The sequence below is a fragment of the Chiloscyllium plagiosum genome, chromosome 21 (assembly GCF_004010195.1).
Source record: "Chiloscyllium plagiosum isolate BGI_BamShark_2017 chromosome 21, ASM401019v2, whole genome shotgun sequence".
Classification (NCBI taxonomy): Eukaryota; Metazoa; Chordata; class Chondrichthyes; order Orectolobiformes; family Hemiscylliidae; genus Chiloscyllium; species Chiloscyllium plagiosum.
The window spans coordinates 13979327-13992258 of record NC_057730.1 but is presented as its reverse complement, the minus strand read 5'-3'; the positions used below and the strand labels follow the sequence as shown (position 1 = coordinate 13992258).

General features: G+C 41.9%; 1 protein-coding gene and 1 long non-coding RNA gene across 4 annotated transcripts in view; one reads left to right on the top strand and one right to left on the bottom strand.

Moving 5' to 3' along the window:
• The window catches only part of atp5mf (ATP synthase membrane subunit f), a 24434-nt gene extending 15522 nt beyond the window's left edge, over positions 1 to 8912 (bottom strand). Inside the window, exon 1 of one of the 3 annotated variants that reach the window (XM_043711284.1) lies at positions 8776 to 8912. In XM_043711284.1, coding sequence (XP_043567219.1) covers positions 8776 to 8806 — 31 coding nt within the window. In that variant the 5' untranslated portion in view covers positions 8807 to 8912. Of the gene's footprint in view, positions 1 to 8289; positions 8403 to 8775 lie in introns of those variants that run through there. The other 2 variants (XM_043711286.1, XM_043711285.1) reach the window with 2 other exon arrangements.
• Positions 8405 to 12932, top strand: LOC122560547. The gene is made up of 3 exons (XR_006314770.1): positions 8405 to 8466; positions 8555 to 8617; positions 11485 to 12932. It is a non-coding gene; the product is annotated as an uncharacterized LOC122560547 (long non-coding RNA).

Genomic DNA, 12932 nt, shown 5'->3' with positions numbered 1-12932 from the left:
CAATAGGAGTCGAGGAGTCAAACGTGTTAAAATGGTGAGCACTGAATGAGGGAGTATAGGGCACTGTCAGAATGTTGATGAAGAAAGTGGAAAAAGATATGCCTGCTAACCTCACCTTTATGTGCAGAGGGATCAGTTCAAGTGATATGATTTCCAAGCAGTGGACTACCTTGCCTATGGTGCATAACTTGAAATGATATTTTAAAAACGTGAATGGATCCCCAAAGTTTCTGCAAGCTTTCCTTCCCAGCGTAAAGGAATTGCACCATGACAGCACATTCCTGTCACTGAAACTATACAGCAAATATACTGATAGGATTGGAAGGTGCATCTACATCAATGGTCTGATAGATCAAGATGGTATTGAAAATGAATGCCAAAGAAGCCATTCCATACCTCTCTCCAATTTTGCTATTGAAAGAATCAAGGTTACATGTTGCAGACCATGTGTTGTAGGGGCAACCACAGTACTGTTAACACCGAAGTTAGACCATAAAACATAGGAAAATTAGGCAATTTGGTCCATCAAGTCTGTTCTACCATTCACTGAGATCATGACTAATTTGAGAATCCTCATCTCCACTTCCTTGTCTTTCCCCATGAGCATTGATTCTCTTCTAGAGTACAAACCTATCTATCTCTGCATTGAATATAGAACAGAGAACAATACAGGGCAGAACAGGCCCATCAGCCCTTGATGTTGCGCTGACCTGTGAACTATTCTCAGCTTGTCCCACTACACTATCCCATCATCATCCATGTGCTTATATATTTAACAACTCAGCCTCAACAGCCCTCTGCAATAAAGAATTCCACAGATTCACTATCCTCTGAAAGAAAAATGTTCTTGCTGATTTTGGCATTAAATAGGCAACCCCTTACTATGATTTTATACCCTTTGGTGCTAGGCTGTCCCACAAGGGAAAAGAACTTCTCAGTTATCTATCCTGTCAAGCCCCTTCAGAATCATATAGGTTTCAATAAGGTTTCCTCTCATTCTTCTGAACTCCGTTGAGTACGAGCCCAAATTACTCAACCGCTCCATCTCTTGCTGCCTCTCATGACAGTATATCTTTACTTTGATAAGTGGAACCAAAATTGTTCACATTATTCCAGGTGCGGTCTGGCTGGTGCCTTGTATAATTTTAACAAGACCTTTCTATTTTTATACACAATTTGCTTTGAAATAAAGGCCAACAATCCTCGGATGCGAGCTTTATTTGATTCTTACATGAGGACCCCAATACCATGGGCTCACCTTAAAAGGTGGCCTTACGGTACCTCATTTGATGCTGTTTGAAAATCCCAATATATGACAATTACTGGTTCCCCTTCATCTAGCCTGGTTGTGACATTCTCAAATAATTCTAAGAAATTTATCATTTATTTATTTATGATTTCTCCTGCATGAAGCCATGTTGACTCTACCTGTTATATTATGTGTTTCTAAATGCACTACTGTTACATCCTTGACAATAGATTCTAACATTGTTCCAATGACAAATATTCCAAAATTTTGACTTAAGTCAGAATGGTGTAAGGTCTGGAAGGGACCTTGCAGGTAATACTGTACAGGAACATACCCAAAGGCCAGAACCAACCTATATGACATTTCAGATGGATCTTTGAACCAACCTTTGTAAACAAAAATTCAAAGTTCGAAGGATAATAATGTGAAGAAAGAAAACTATACAGTGGTCTTTGATCCTAGGATATCTCCCTAAGGTTAACTGATGTTCTTTCAGGTGGTCAGGATAATGGTCATCAATTTGGTCAAGAGGCAATGATCATTGTTAGTGATATTTGAGAGAAAAAATATCAGAAATGACATCACCCACCTTAAGAAAGCAAGACCTATAAGTACAGAGGCGGGACATACCACCAGCACTTCACTGGAGACTCTCACTGATGATGTTCCCTCGTATGGTGACTGGAGACTGTCACTGATAATGTTACCTAGTATGGTGATAAAACATCTGAAAACAAACCTTCCAGCTCAGTGAGCTAATATGTATGTTAACGGTCATTGTTCTTTACAGCTGGATATTCTGTTGCTAGAAGACACTTCGCTAACACTGAAGGAAGCAGTACTTAGTGGTCTTGTTGCAAAATTACTAGATGAAAGCACTTTGCTTTGACCACTCAGGTTTCATTTCCTGGCTTGAGTATATGAGTGACTGGTCTACTTCTAGCAACTCCTCTTGCTGCTGATGATGACAAGGCCATGTTGTTCTATGCAGTAACTGCAACAGCATCATCAATGGGGCTGGATGATCCAGCAAAAATGACAGCAAACTGGACGCCACAGAACTAGTAAAAGACACCAAACTGTGTGATGTCATTAGCACACTGCAGATCTAGCGCATCCTTGGTTGAAACCTCAGAAAACACGTAGGACATCTTTGGAACTCACACAATTGGAGGATTGTGAAAACCTTTTGAGCAATGGTTCCTCTCAATTCCATGTGATAACCTGGTTATCAGAATACAAAATGCTCTCGGTATTTCTATACATGGTGCGTGTTTGACCCATTCTCCCTGCAGCACTAAGGCAATTACACAAGCCAGACTTCGTTTTATCTGGAGACTGAAAATGGACCATATTTGCAGGGGTACAATGCTCAAACCTTTAGATGATAAAGGATGGAAAATACACCTGATCACTACCTTTGCATGTGGCTGCATCAAGTTCTCCATAGTTCCTCAGTACACAAACACTACCTGCCAGTATGTGCAGTAGTTCTAATTGTTCCTGGTATTTTGAAGGATAGATCTGGCCAAGTTCCCAGGAATGCTCCATTCAGTTGGACACACCATACTACCTGCTCCTGATAGATAATTTTTTAAAATATAAAAACATGTTTGATCAGACAATTTGATGAGGCAGTGGTTGCATGTAATATCCTCAAAGCCCTGCGGAGAAAGGAGATATTGGATCCTGTCGGATGGTTCCTCAAAACACTTTATTGCCAGAATTGACAAGGAATAACCAAGATGTGGCTTGAAGTGTGGTGAAAACACTCCTCTCCAATAGCTCCTTCATGCACACCCAAAGTCCCACTTTGTGGTTAGATGGTTGGGAAGATTTAGACTTGTCATCTTTTGTGCACTTGCAAAGAATGTTTTGGAAAGGGGTTCAGGAGCTTTTGTCGAGGCTCATATCAAACAGCTCTGTAAGATCAGATGCTATGCTTCAATCCAACCAGATATCCTAACCTAATCTAGTCCCATTTGCTAGCACTTGGCTCATATCCCTCCAAATCTTTCTTATTCATATACCCATCTAGATGCCTTTTAAATGTTGTAATTGTACCAACTGCAACCACTTCCTCTAACAGCTCATTCCATACAGGGACCACCCTCTAAGTGAAAAAATTGCCCCTTAGGTCCCTTTTAAATCTTTCCCCTCTCACCCTAAACTTATGCCCTCCATTTGGGACTCCCTGACCCCAGGGAAAAGACCTTGTCTATTCACCCTATCCAGGCCACTCATGATTTTATAAACCTCTATAAGGTCACCCCTCAGCCTCCAACATTACAGGGAAAACAGCCCCAGCCTATGCAGCCTCTTCCTGTAGCTCAAATCCTCCAACCCTGGCAACATCTTGTAAATCTTTTCTGAACCCTTTTGAGTTCTACAACATTCTTCCCATAGGAGGGATACCAGAGTTGCACACAATGTTCCAAAAGTGGCCTAACCAATGTCCTGTACAGCCACAATATGGCCTCCCAACGCCTATACTCAATGCTCTGACCAATAAAGGAAAGCATACCAAACGTCTTTTTCACTATTCTATCTACCTGCCACTCCATTTTCAAGGAACTATGAACCTGCACTCCAAGGTCTCTTTGTTCAGCAACACACCCTAGGACCTTATCACTAAGTGTATAAGTCCTACTCCGATTTGCCTTTCCAAAACACAGCATCTCACGCTTATCTAAATTAAACTCCATCTGTTACTGCTCAGGCCATTGGCCCACCTGATCAAGATCCCGTTGTATTCTGACATAACCTTTTTCGCTTGTCCACAGGCAGTGTAGACTGGTATATTCCAGGCTCCAGGAATAAATGCTGAGAGATGCACTGGAAGTCTGATGCAGTCAACATAAAGTAACAATGGGGAGAAGGCCACAGTCAGAGTCTAAGTCACATTGGACCTAAGTCACACTAAGGACCTGGAACCAGTGTAAAACCATTCACGCTTATACCAATCAAAATATATTCATAACATAATTAAGAACAAGCAATTGGGAGAACCTTAATTAGAAGTAACTGGGTGAGAACAATTCTGGTTACTTTATAGAGTCATAGAGTTGTACAGCTTGGAAACAGTACTTTCGATCCAACTCATCTACGTTGACCCGATATTCTAAACTAATCTAGTCCCATTGGCCAGCATTTGGTCCATATCCCTCAAAACCCTTTCTATTCATGTACCCATCCAGATTTCTTTAAAATGTTGGAATTGTACTAGCGTCATGGCATCAGGATATTGTACAGACACCCCATTTTACTTAGGGAAAGGCACAGTTAACTTGAGAGGCGTGTAAATATGATTGAATAAATTAATTTTTGTGATAAGAGGGTTCTCTGGTGAAGCACAATGAAAAGAATGTGCATTCAGAAGTACAAAATGTACATAGAGTCATAGAGATGTACAGCATGGAAACAGACCCTTCGGTTCAACCCGTCCATGCCGAACAGATATCCCAACCCAATCTAGTCCCACCTGCCAGCACCCGGTCCATATCCCTCCAAACCATTCCTATTCATATACCCAGGACAAAGTGAGGACTGCAGATGCTGGAGATCAGAGCTGAAAAATGTGTTACTGGAAAACCGCAGCAGTCAGGCAGCATCCAAGGAGCAGGAGAATCGATGTTTCGGGCATAAGCCCTTCTTCAGGAATGAGGAAGGTGTGCCAAGCAGGCTAAGATAAAAGGTAGGGAGGAGGGACTTGGGGGGAGGGACATTGGGAATGCGATAGGTGGAAGGAGGTTAAGGTGAGGGTGATAGGCCGGAGTGGGGGTGGGAGCGGAGAGGTCGGGAAGAAGATTGCAGGTCAAGAAGGCGGTGCTGAGTCCGAGGGTTGGGACTGAGATAAGGTGGGGGGAGGGGAAATGAGGAAGCTAGAGAAATCTGCATTCTTTTTCAGGAATGATGAAGAGCGCCTCATCTTCCGCCTAGGAACCCTCCAACAACAAGGGATGATTGCAGATTTCTTCAGCTTTCTCATTTCCCCTCCCCCCACCTTATCTCAGTTCCAACCCGCGGACTCAGCACCGCCTTCTTGACCTGCAATCTTCTTCCCGACCTCTCCGCCCCCACCCCCTCTCCAGCCTATCACCCTCACCTTAACCTCCTTCCACCTATTGCATTCCCAATGCCACTCCCCCTAAGTTCCTCCTCCCTACCTTTTATCTTAGCCTGCTTGGCACATCTTCCTCATTCCTGAAGAAGGGCTTACGCCCGAAACGTCGATTCTCCTGCTCCTTGGATATTCATATACCCATCCAAATGCCACTTAAATGTTGCAATTGTACCAGCCTCCACCACTTCCTCTGGCAGCTCATTCCATACATGTAACAATCTGAGAGAGAAAAAGTTGCCCTGTAGGACTCCTTTATATCTTTCCCCTCTCACCCTAAACCTATGCCCTCTAGTTCTGGACTCCCCGACCCCAGGGAAAAGACTTTGCCTATTTACCCTATCCATGCCCCTCATTATTTTGTAAACCTCTATAAGGTCACCCCTCAGCCTCCAACGCTCCAGGGAAAAAAGCCCCAGCCTGTTCAGCCTCTCCCTAGAGCTCAAGTCCTCTAACCCTGGCAACATCCTTGTAAATCTTTTCTGAACCCTTTCAAGTTTCACAACATCTTTTCGATAGGAAGGAGACCAGAATTGCATGCAAAATTCCAACAGTGGCCTAAACCAATGTCCTGTACAGCCGCAACATGACCTCCCATCCCCTGTACTCGATACTCTGACCAATAAAGGAAAGCATACCAAATGCCTTCTTCACTATCCTTTCTACCTGAGACTCCATTTTCAAGGAGCTATGAACCTGCACTCCAAGGTCTCTTTGTTCAGCAACACTCCCTAGGACCTTACCATCAAGTGTATAAGTCTTGCGAAGATTTGCTTTCCCAAAATGCAGCACCTCGCATTTATCCGAATTAAACTCCATTCTCAGCCCATTGGCCCATCTGGTCAAGATCCTGTTGTAATCTGAGGTAATCCTCTTCGCTGTCCACTACACCTCCAATTTTGGTGTCATCTGCAAACTTACTAATTGTACCTCTTCTGCTCGTATCCAAATCATTTATGTAAACGACAAAAAGTAGAGGATTCAGCACTGATCCTTGTGGCACTCCACTGGTCACAGGCCTCCAGTCTGAAAAACAACCCTCCACCATCACCCTCTGTCTTCTACCTTTGAGCCAGTTCTGTATCCAAATGGATAGTTCTCCCTGTATTCCATGAGATCTAACCTAGCTAATCAGTCTCCCATGGGGAACCTTGTTGAACGCCTTACTGAAGTCCATATGGGTCACATCTACTGCTCTGCCCTCATTAATCCTCTTTGTTACTTCCTCAAAAAACTCAATCAAGTTTGCTGAGACATGATTTCCCATGCGCAAAACCATATTGACTATCCCTAATGAGTCCTTGCCTTTCTAAATACATGTACATCCTGTCCCTTAGGATTCCCTCCAACAACTTGCCCACCACTGACATCAGGCTTACTGGTCTATTGTTCCCTAGCTTGTCCTTACCACCCTTCTCAAACAGTGGCTCCACGTTAGCCAACCCCCTGTCTTCCGGCACCTCACCTGTGACTATCGATGATAAAAATATCTCAGCAAGCGGCTCAGCAATCACTTCTCTAGCTTCCCACAGAGTTCTAGGGTACACCTGATCAGGTCCTGGGGATGTATCCACCTTTACCTGTTTCAAGACTACCAGTACTTTCTCCTCTGTAATATGGACATTTTGCAAGATGTCACCATCTATTTCCCTACAGCCTATACCTTCCATATCCTTTTTCAAAGTAAATACTGATGCAAAATACTCATTTAGTATCTCCCCCATTTTATAGGGCTCCACACAAATGCTGCCTTGCTGATCTTTGACGGGTCCTATTCTCTCCCTAGTTACCCTTTTGTCCTTTATGCATTTGTAAAAACTCTTTGGATTCTCCTTAATTCTATTTGCCAAAGCTATCTCATATCCTATTTCTGCCCTCCTGATTTCCCTCTTAAGTATACTTCTACTTCCTTTACACTCTTCTAAGGATTCACTCGATTTATCCTGTCTATACCTTACATTTACTTCCTTCTTTTTCTTAACCAAACCCTCAATTTCTTTAGTCAACCAGCACTCTCTATACCTACCAGCCTTTCCTCTCACCCTAACAGGAATATACTATCTCTGGATTCTTGTTATCTCATTTCTGAGGGGTTCCCATTTTCCAACCGTCCCTTTACCTGCAAACATCTGCCCCCAATCAGCTTTTGAAAGTTCTTGCCTAATACCTTGATTCTGAAGATTTGAAAGGGTAGCTACTCAGAGGATGCTTTCCTTAGATGGCGAGCCTAGAGCTGGTGGACATCATCAAGGTTATGGGGATACCATTCTGGACTGTGATGAGCTGAAATGTCTTCACTCAGAGTTAGAAATCTGTCAAATCCACCCCAAAACAGTTGCAAACGCTCAGTCAATGAAGGCTAAGAATGGTGATCACTGAAAATCAGACAGGGAAGTGGCAGCATCTGCAGGTCCTTATTGTCTCCAAGTGGGAGTTACAGTTGAGGATCAGCCACAAACTAATTTAAATGGTGGAAGAGACGCAAGGGACTGCATGGATAAACTCAGTTCCAGTTTCCCATATGGAATGTCAACGTACACTGTATGGAAGTGTAGCGAGGCATTCTGGTGTGCCAGAAACTGTATTTAACAAGTGTGGTTTGTATTACGCTGTGATCAGCCACAGCTGAATTGTACATTGCTGTATCCTTATTGACTGACGAATAAAGCCTATTTCGAGGATAAAACGGGAGAGAGAATTAAAACCACATCTGAATTGAAAGGATGTGACTGCCCGACCCTTTGCTGCTGTTTTCAGCTCTGGACAAGGCTGGTTCCCATAGCAACCGCGGCCCAGAGCTGAAGGCTCTCCGATTCACTTCAATCAGAGACAGCGATTTCTTCCCCTCCACAAACCCACTAAAAGACAGTGATTCCAATGCTGAAGGCAATTAATAACTCTCTCCCTGTTTCACTCTAACCTGTTTCTTTCCCCATGGTCGTGCCACAAACGCACCCGGCACCATGGAAGTGAGGTCAGGCCTTCCCGCCACTCTCCAAAAGCAGGAGTATCTCGGGAGTGAGGTCAGGCCAGGAGCGCAGTGCACCATGGGCTTTAGCTCAACTGGCTGCTTCCTGAGAGAGACAGGTCAAAGCAGGTGTCTACTGTGAAATGTAAATCCAGTTAATATATTTCCCAATTTATTTTCATTCTCTCTAACAAGTGAAACGTGTTTAATTCTGCAGCTGGTGTGACTGATCATCATCAGTGACGGTTGTTTTCCCATCTCCAGCAACAGTTAATTACCTGTAAGTGTTTCCCTCTCCATCTCCATTTTGATTAGTCTCTTCCCTCTCCCTCACTTTTGATAACTTGCATTCCCCATAATAGGTGTTGCTTGAAACTATTAGGTTGGCTCCACGAGTGATTTTACTCGTGGTGGTTAGTAGTTTACAAATAAAATTACCTGGAAAAGTTCCCTTCAACTCCAACGCCATTTTGATTTACTTCCTTCCCTCTCACCCTACTTCCCCCTCACTTTTGATGGCTTGCATTGTCCATAATGGGCTTTGCTGGTAACTGTTTAATTGGCTACTTGGTGATTTCTGGCAGTAGTTAAAAAAAATGCAAAATAAAGACATCACAGTGGTTTTGATGGTGGGCAAGTCACTCAGCAGTGTGTGATAACACTTCTGAGTAAAAGAAATAAGTGATGAAACCTGTAAGTGAGATAATTCTCTGCCAGTTTGGTGCTGTGGCCCCTTCCTGGCTAGTTAGAGATGGTTTGAAACTGCCCAAACTCACCAAAGACATTTGCAACCAGCATCAGTCAATCTTTCAGGATCACCCTGGTGACTCATAGGAACTGAACACATTAGTCTCCTGAACACTGTTATGGACAACCTGCTGCAGGAAAATTGCAGGGTCAGTTAAAAAAAAGTTTTGTATTTTCTTTGAGCAGTTGTTATTGTAAAAGTGAAATGTTTTGGAAGCATTGGAGAAGGATGTTTCAGTGGGTGGTGTAAGTTGAAATAAGTAATCTGGGTAACAAGAACTTCAGGGACACATTTACTTTATGTCAACCATAAGTTAGATAGAAGAGAGCTTCATTCTATTGGACTGACTAATTTTTGAGCCTTAGTCCAGGCTGTTCCCTTTAAATCAAATACCATTAATGAATTATCTATTTTACAAGACAATCTCCTGTCATTTCATACAGAAAAGCACGACCAAACTGTAGTTTTCATGTTGAGCTAGATGCCAGAGAATACCCATACTTATGCATGCTGCTCTTGCAGTGAAATTTCTCAACATTCATTCCTAAAAGGGTTGAGTAAGTTGAGCCGATTTCATTGAGGTTTAGAAAAAGAGAGGTGATCTCATGAGAATAAGTGAAAGAGTAGGATAGGAGATTCAGGCTTTTGAGCCCATTCCACCATTAAATGTAATGACTGATCTCCAACCTTATTTTCCTGCATCATCCCTGTATCCCTTTTTGTTTTCCACATGTCAAACTCTATCGATCTCAGTCTTCAGCCTACTCAATGAACCTCCACGGCCTTCTGGCCAAAGGGTTCCAAAGATTCACCGTCCTCGGATAAAGACACTTCTCCACAATTCAATCCTAAATGGCCTGCTCCTTACTCTTAGACATTGTCTGCTGATTGTAGCCACCTCAGCCAAGAAAGTATACTACCAGCATCTACCGTGATGAGCAATGTAAGCATTTGATAGATAATAAATGTGGATGCTGGCAATCTGAAACAAACAAAAACAAATTTCTGGTGAAACTCTGCAGGTCTGGCAGTTTCTGAAGAGAGAAAAACAGTGTTAACTTTTCAGATCCAGTGACTCCTGGGACCCTTGATGCTGTCAGAGCTGCTGAGTTTTGCCAGAAATTTCTGTTCTTTGTTAAATAAATTCTGCAAGTTTGAATGAGATCACCTCCCATTCTTCTAAAGTGCAGAGACTAAGGACCTGGTCTGTCGAATTTTTCTACATGGGACTATCTCTTCTTCCAGGAATTAGAGCGTGAATATTCATTGCACTCCCTCTATGGCCAATCCACATGCCTGTACTTGAGGAGATCAAACTTGCACGCAACTGTGGTCTCATAAAGCACTATATAATTGTACAGTAGGAAGACATCTTTACTCCTGAGTTCAAATCTCCTTGTCAAAGGCCAACATTCCTTCAAAGGTCAACACTTTACGGTCTTTTGCCATTTAAGAAATACTCTGTATATACTGTATGTTATTTTCACAAAGTGCATAACCTCACATTTCTCCACATTGTGTTCCATCTGCCATTTCTTTGCCTATTGACAGCCTCTCCAAGTTCCCTTGAGGTGTCTTTGTATCCATTTCTCAGTTCTAACTTCCCTCTAGTTTTGTGTAATCTGTCAACCTGGAAGCATTACATTCAATCGCCAGATCCAATCTATTGTTACGAATCGTGAATAGTGGGGTCCAAGTACTGATGCTTGGAGTACTCCATATGTCACAGCCTGCTAACCTGAGAATGACCTATACATTCCTACTCTCTGTTTTCAGAGCATTAATCAATTTTCAATCCATACCAGTATATTCTCCCCAAATCCTGCACACTATAATTATGTTTAGTAACCTTTGTGGAACCTTATGAAAAGCTTTCTAAAAATCTAAATATACCACATCCAGCTGTTTCTGTTTATCAATTCTGATAGTTACATCTTCAAAAAACTGCTAACGGGTTTTTTCAAGGTGATTTCCCTTTATGTATCCATGATGGCTGTGCCCAATTCTCATATGATTTGTCGACTGTCCCCTTGTCATTTTTTGAAATATACCCTAGCACTTCCTTATGACAGATGTTTGGCAAACGGATCTATAATCCACCACTTTCTGTCTGTCGCTCCTTTTTTGCATAACGTGTTTGCATTTGTGGACAGATATCTCTTGTTATTTTTCTGTATTTTTGATTGTAAACTGAAATGGGAAAAGAGCTGATTTTAAAAATGCAGTATTATGGAAATGATTACTATACTTTTTTAAAAATGAAATATACCATGGCTAATACACCAGGTCAGAGACTAGGGATTTCAGTGGTGAGAACTCACCTCTTGACTCCCCAAAGCTTGTCCACCGTCCACAGAGCACAGGTCATGAGTGTGATTGAATTCTGTCCGCTTGCCTAGGTGAGTGCAGCTCATAAGATGCTTGACACCAACCACGATGATGCAGCTTGATTGACTGAAATCCAATCTAACACCTTCAACATTCATTCCCTCCGCAACTGTTACATAGTGGCAACAGTTTGTACTGTCTACAGGATGCTGTGCAACAACTCACCATCAACTACTTCCTAATGGCACTGTAAGGTACTTATACCAAATGTACTTCAACTTTCCAAAAGAGCAGTTATGGATGGACAGTAAATGCTGGTCCAGTCACTGATGCTCACATCTCACGAAAGAATTTTAAAAATCCTCGTGCTTACCATTTTATGGGTAACTTTAACACATCTTTCTTTGATTAATACGATCTTGATTCCTTTCATTAATATTATTGGAAGATTTTCTGTACTGGTTATTTAGCATTCAAGGAATGTATTTTTGTTGTAAACTCTGTATTAGTTCTTTAAATGTTAGCCATTGCCTGTCTGCCATCATGTCTTTTAATGCAATTTTCCAATAATACCATAGCCAAATTTTTCTCTGTAAAGATCTTTGTCTTTTGAGTTTTTCTAAAATTGTGGTCTGAAGTGAGGAAGAATTATTTTAAAACCCGTGTTTTAAAGGGTTGCTGCATTTTGAAAAGTAAGTAACCCAACACTCATGACAAACATAGTTTAAACAGTTTTTTGGACAGACAATAACTGAAGTTATTATGGAAGAATCAGAATCAAGGGGATTTGTATAGATGCAACTGTGTGGCAACGGAAGTTGTTTGGTGTCTATGGACTAGTGCCATTTGCCTGCTAATGGCAGATGGTAACTGAACAACTTGGTGTTGGGCACAAGATAGAGAGAAGTGTTTTGATGTCCATCAGCACAGAAGCTGTTTCTCTGTTCTCTGCAGTCAAAACCTATTTTAAATCTGAAGAACACCAGTTCATCTTTCCTTCAGTTGTGACTTTTAACTGATAAATCAGCAACCTTGTGTCTCTTGCGAACTAGTGGAAGCATCTGGAGAAAGATGACTGAAAAGCAATATTCTGACCAGTATCGGAATCATAAGGAACATCTCAGCAAGGCACTGAACAGCCTCACAGCTGTCCTTCAACCACAGTTCATCTTTCCTGGTATGTGTGTGTGACTCGAATGTGAATATTTCAGAGGATTAAAGTTTTTAATTTGTGGCGTCCTATACCAGTGGTCTACTATTGTTTACCTGGTGTTAGAGTTTAATTACTTGTAATAAATGGTCATTTATAAGCACAGAAACCTGGTGTGTGCTTTCTATCAACCTGGATCTGAAGATCAGGTAAATTTGGAATTTTGTGTACTTACTTTAAAACCTTCAACTTTTATGATGACTCATGTTGTGAATTTACGTGGATTGGTGGACTGTAACTTTTGGAGTGCAATTGGTAACTAGCTTAATCTAACCTTGCTGCCGACAGAGTGAACAATCCCTTAATAAA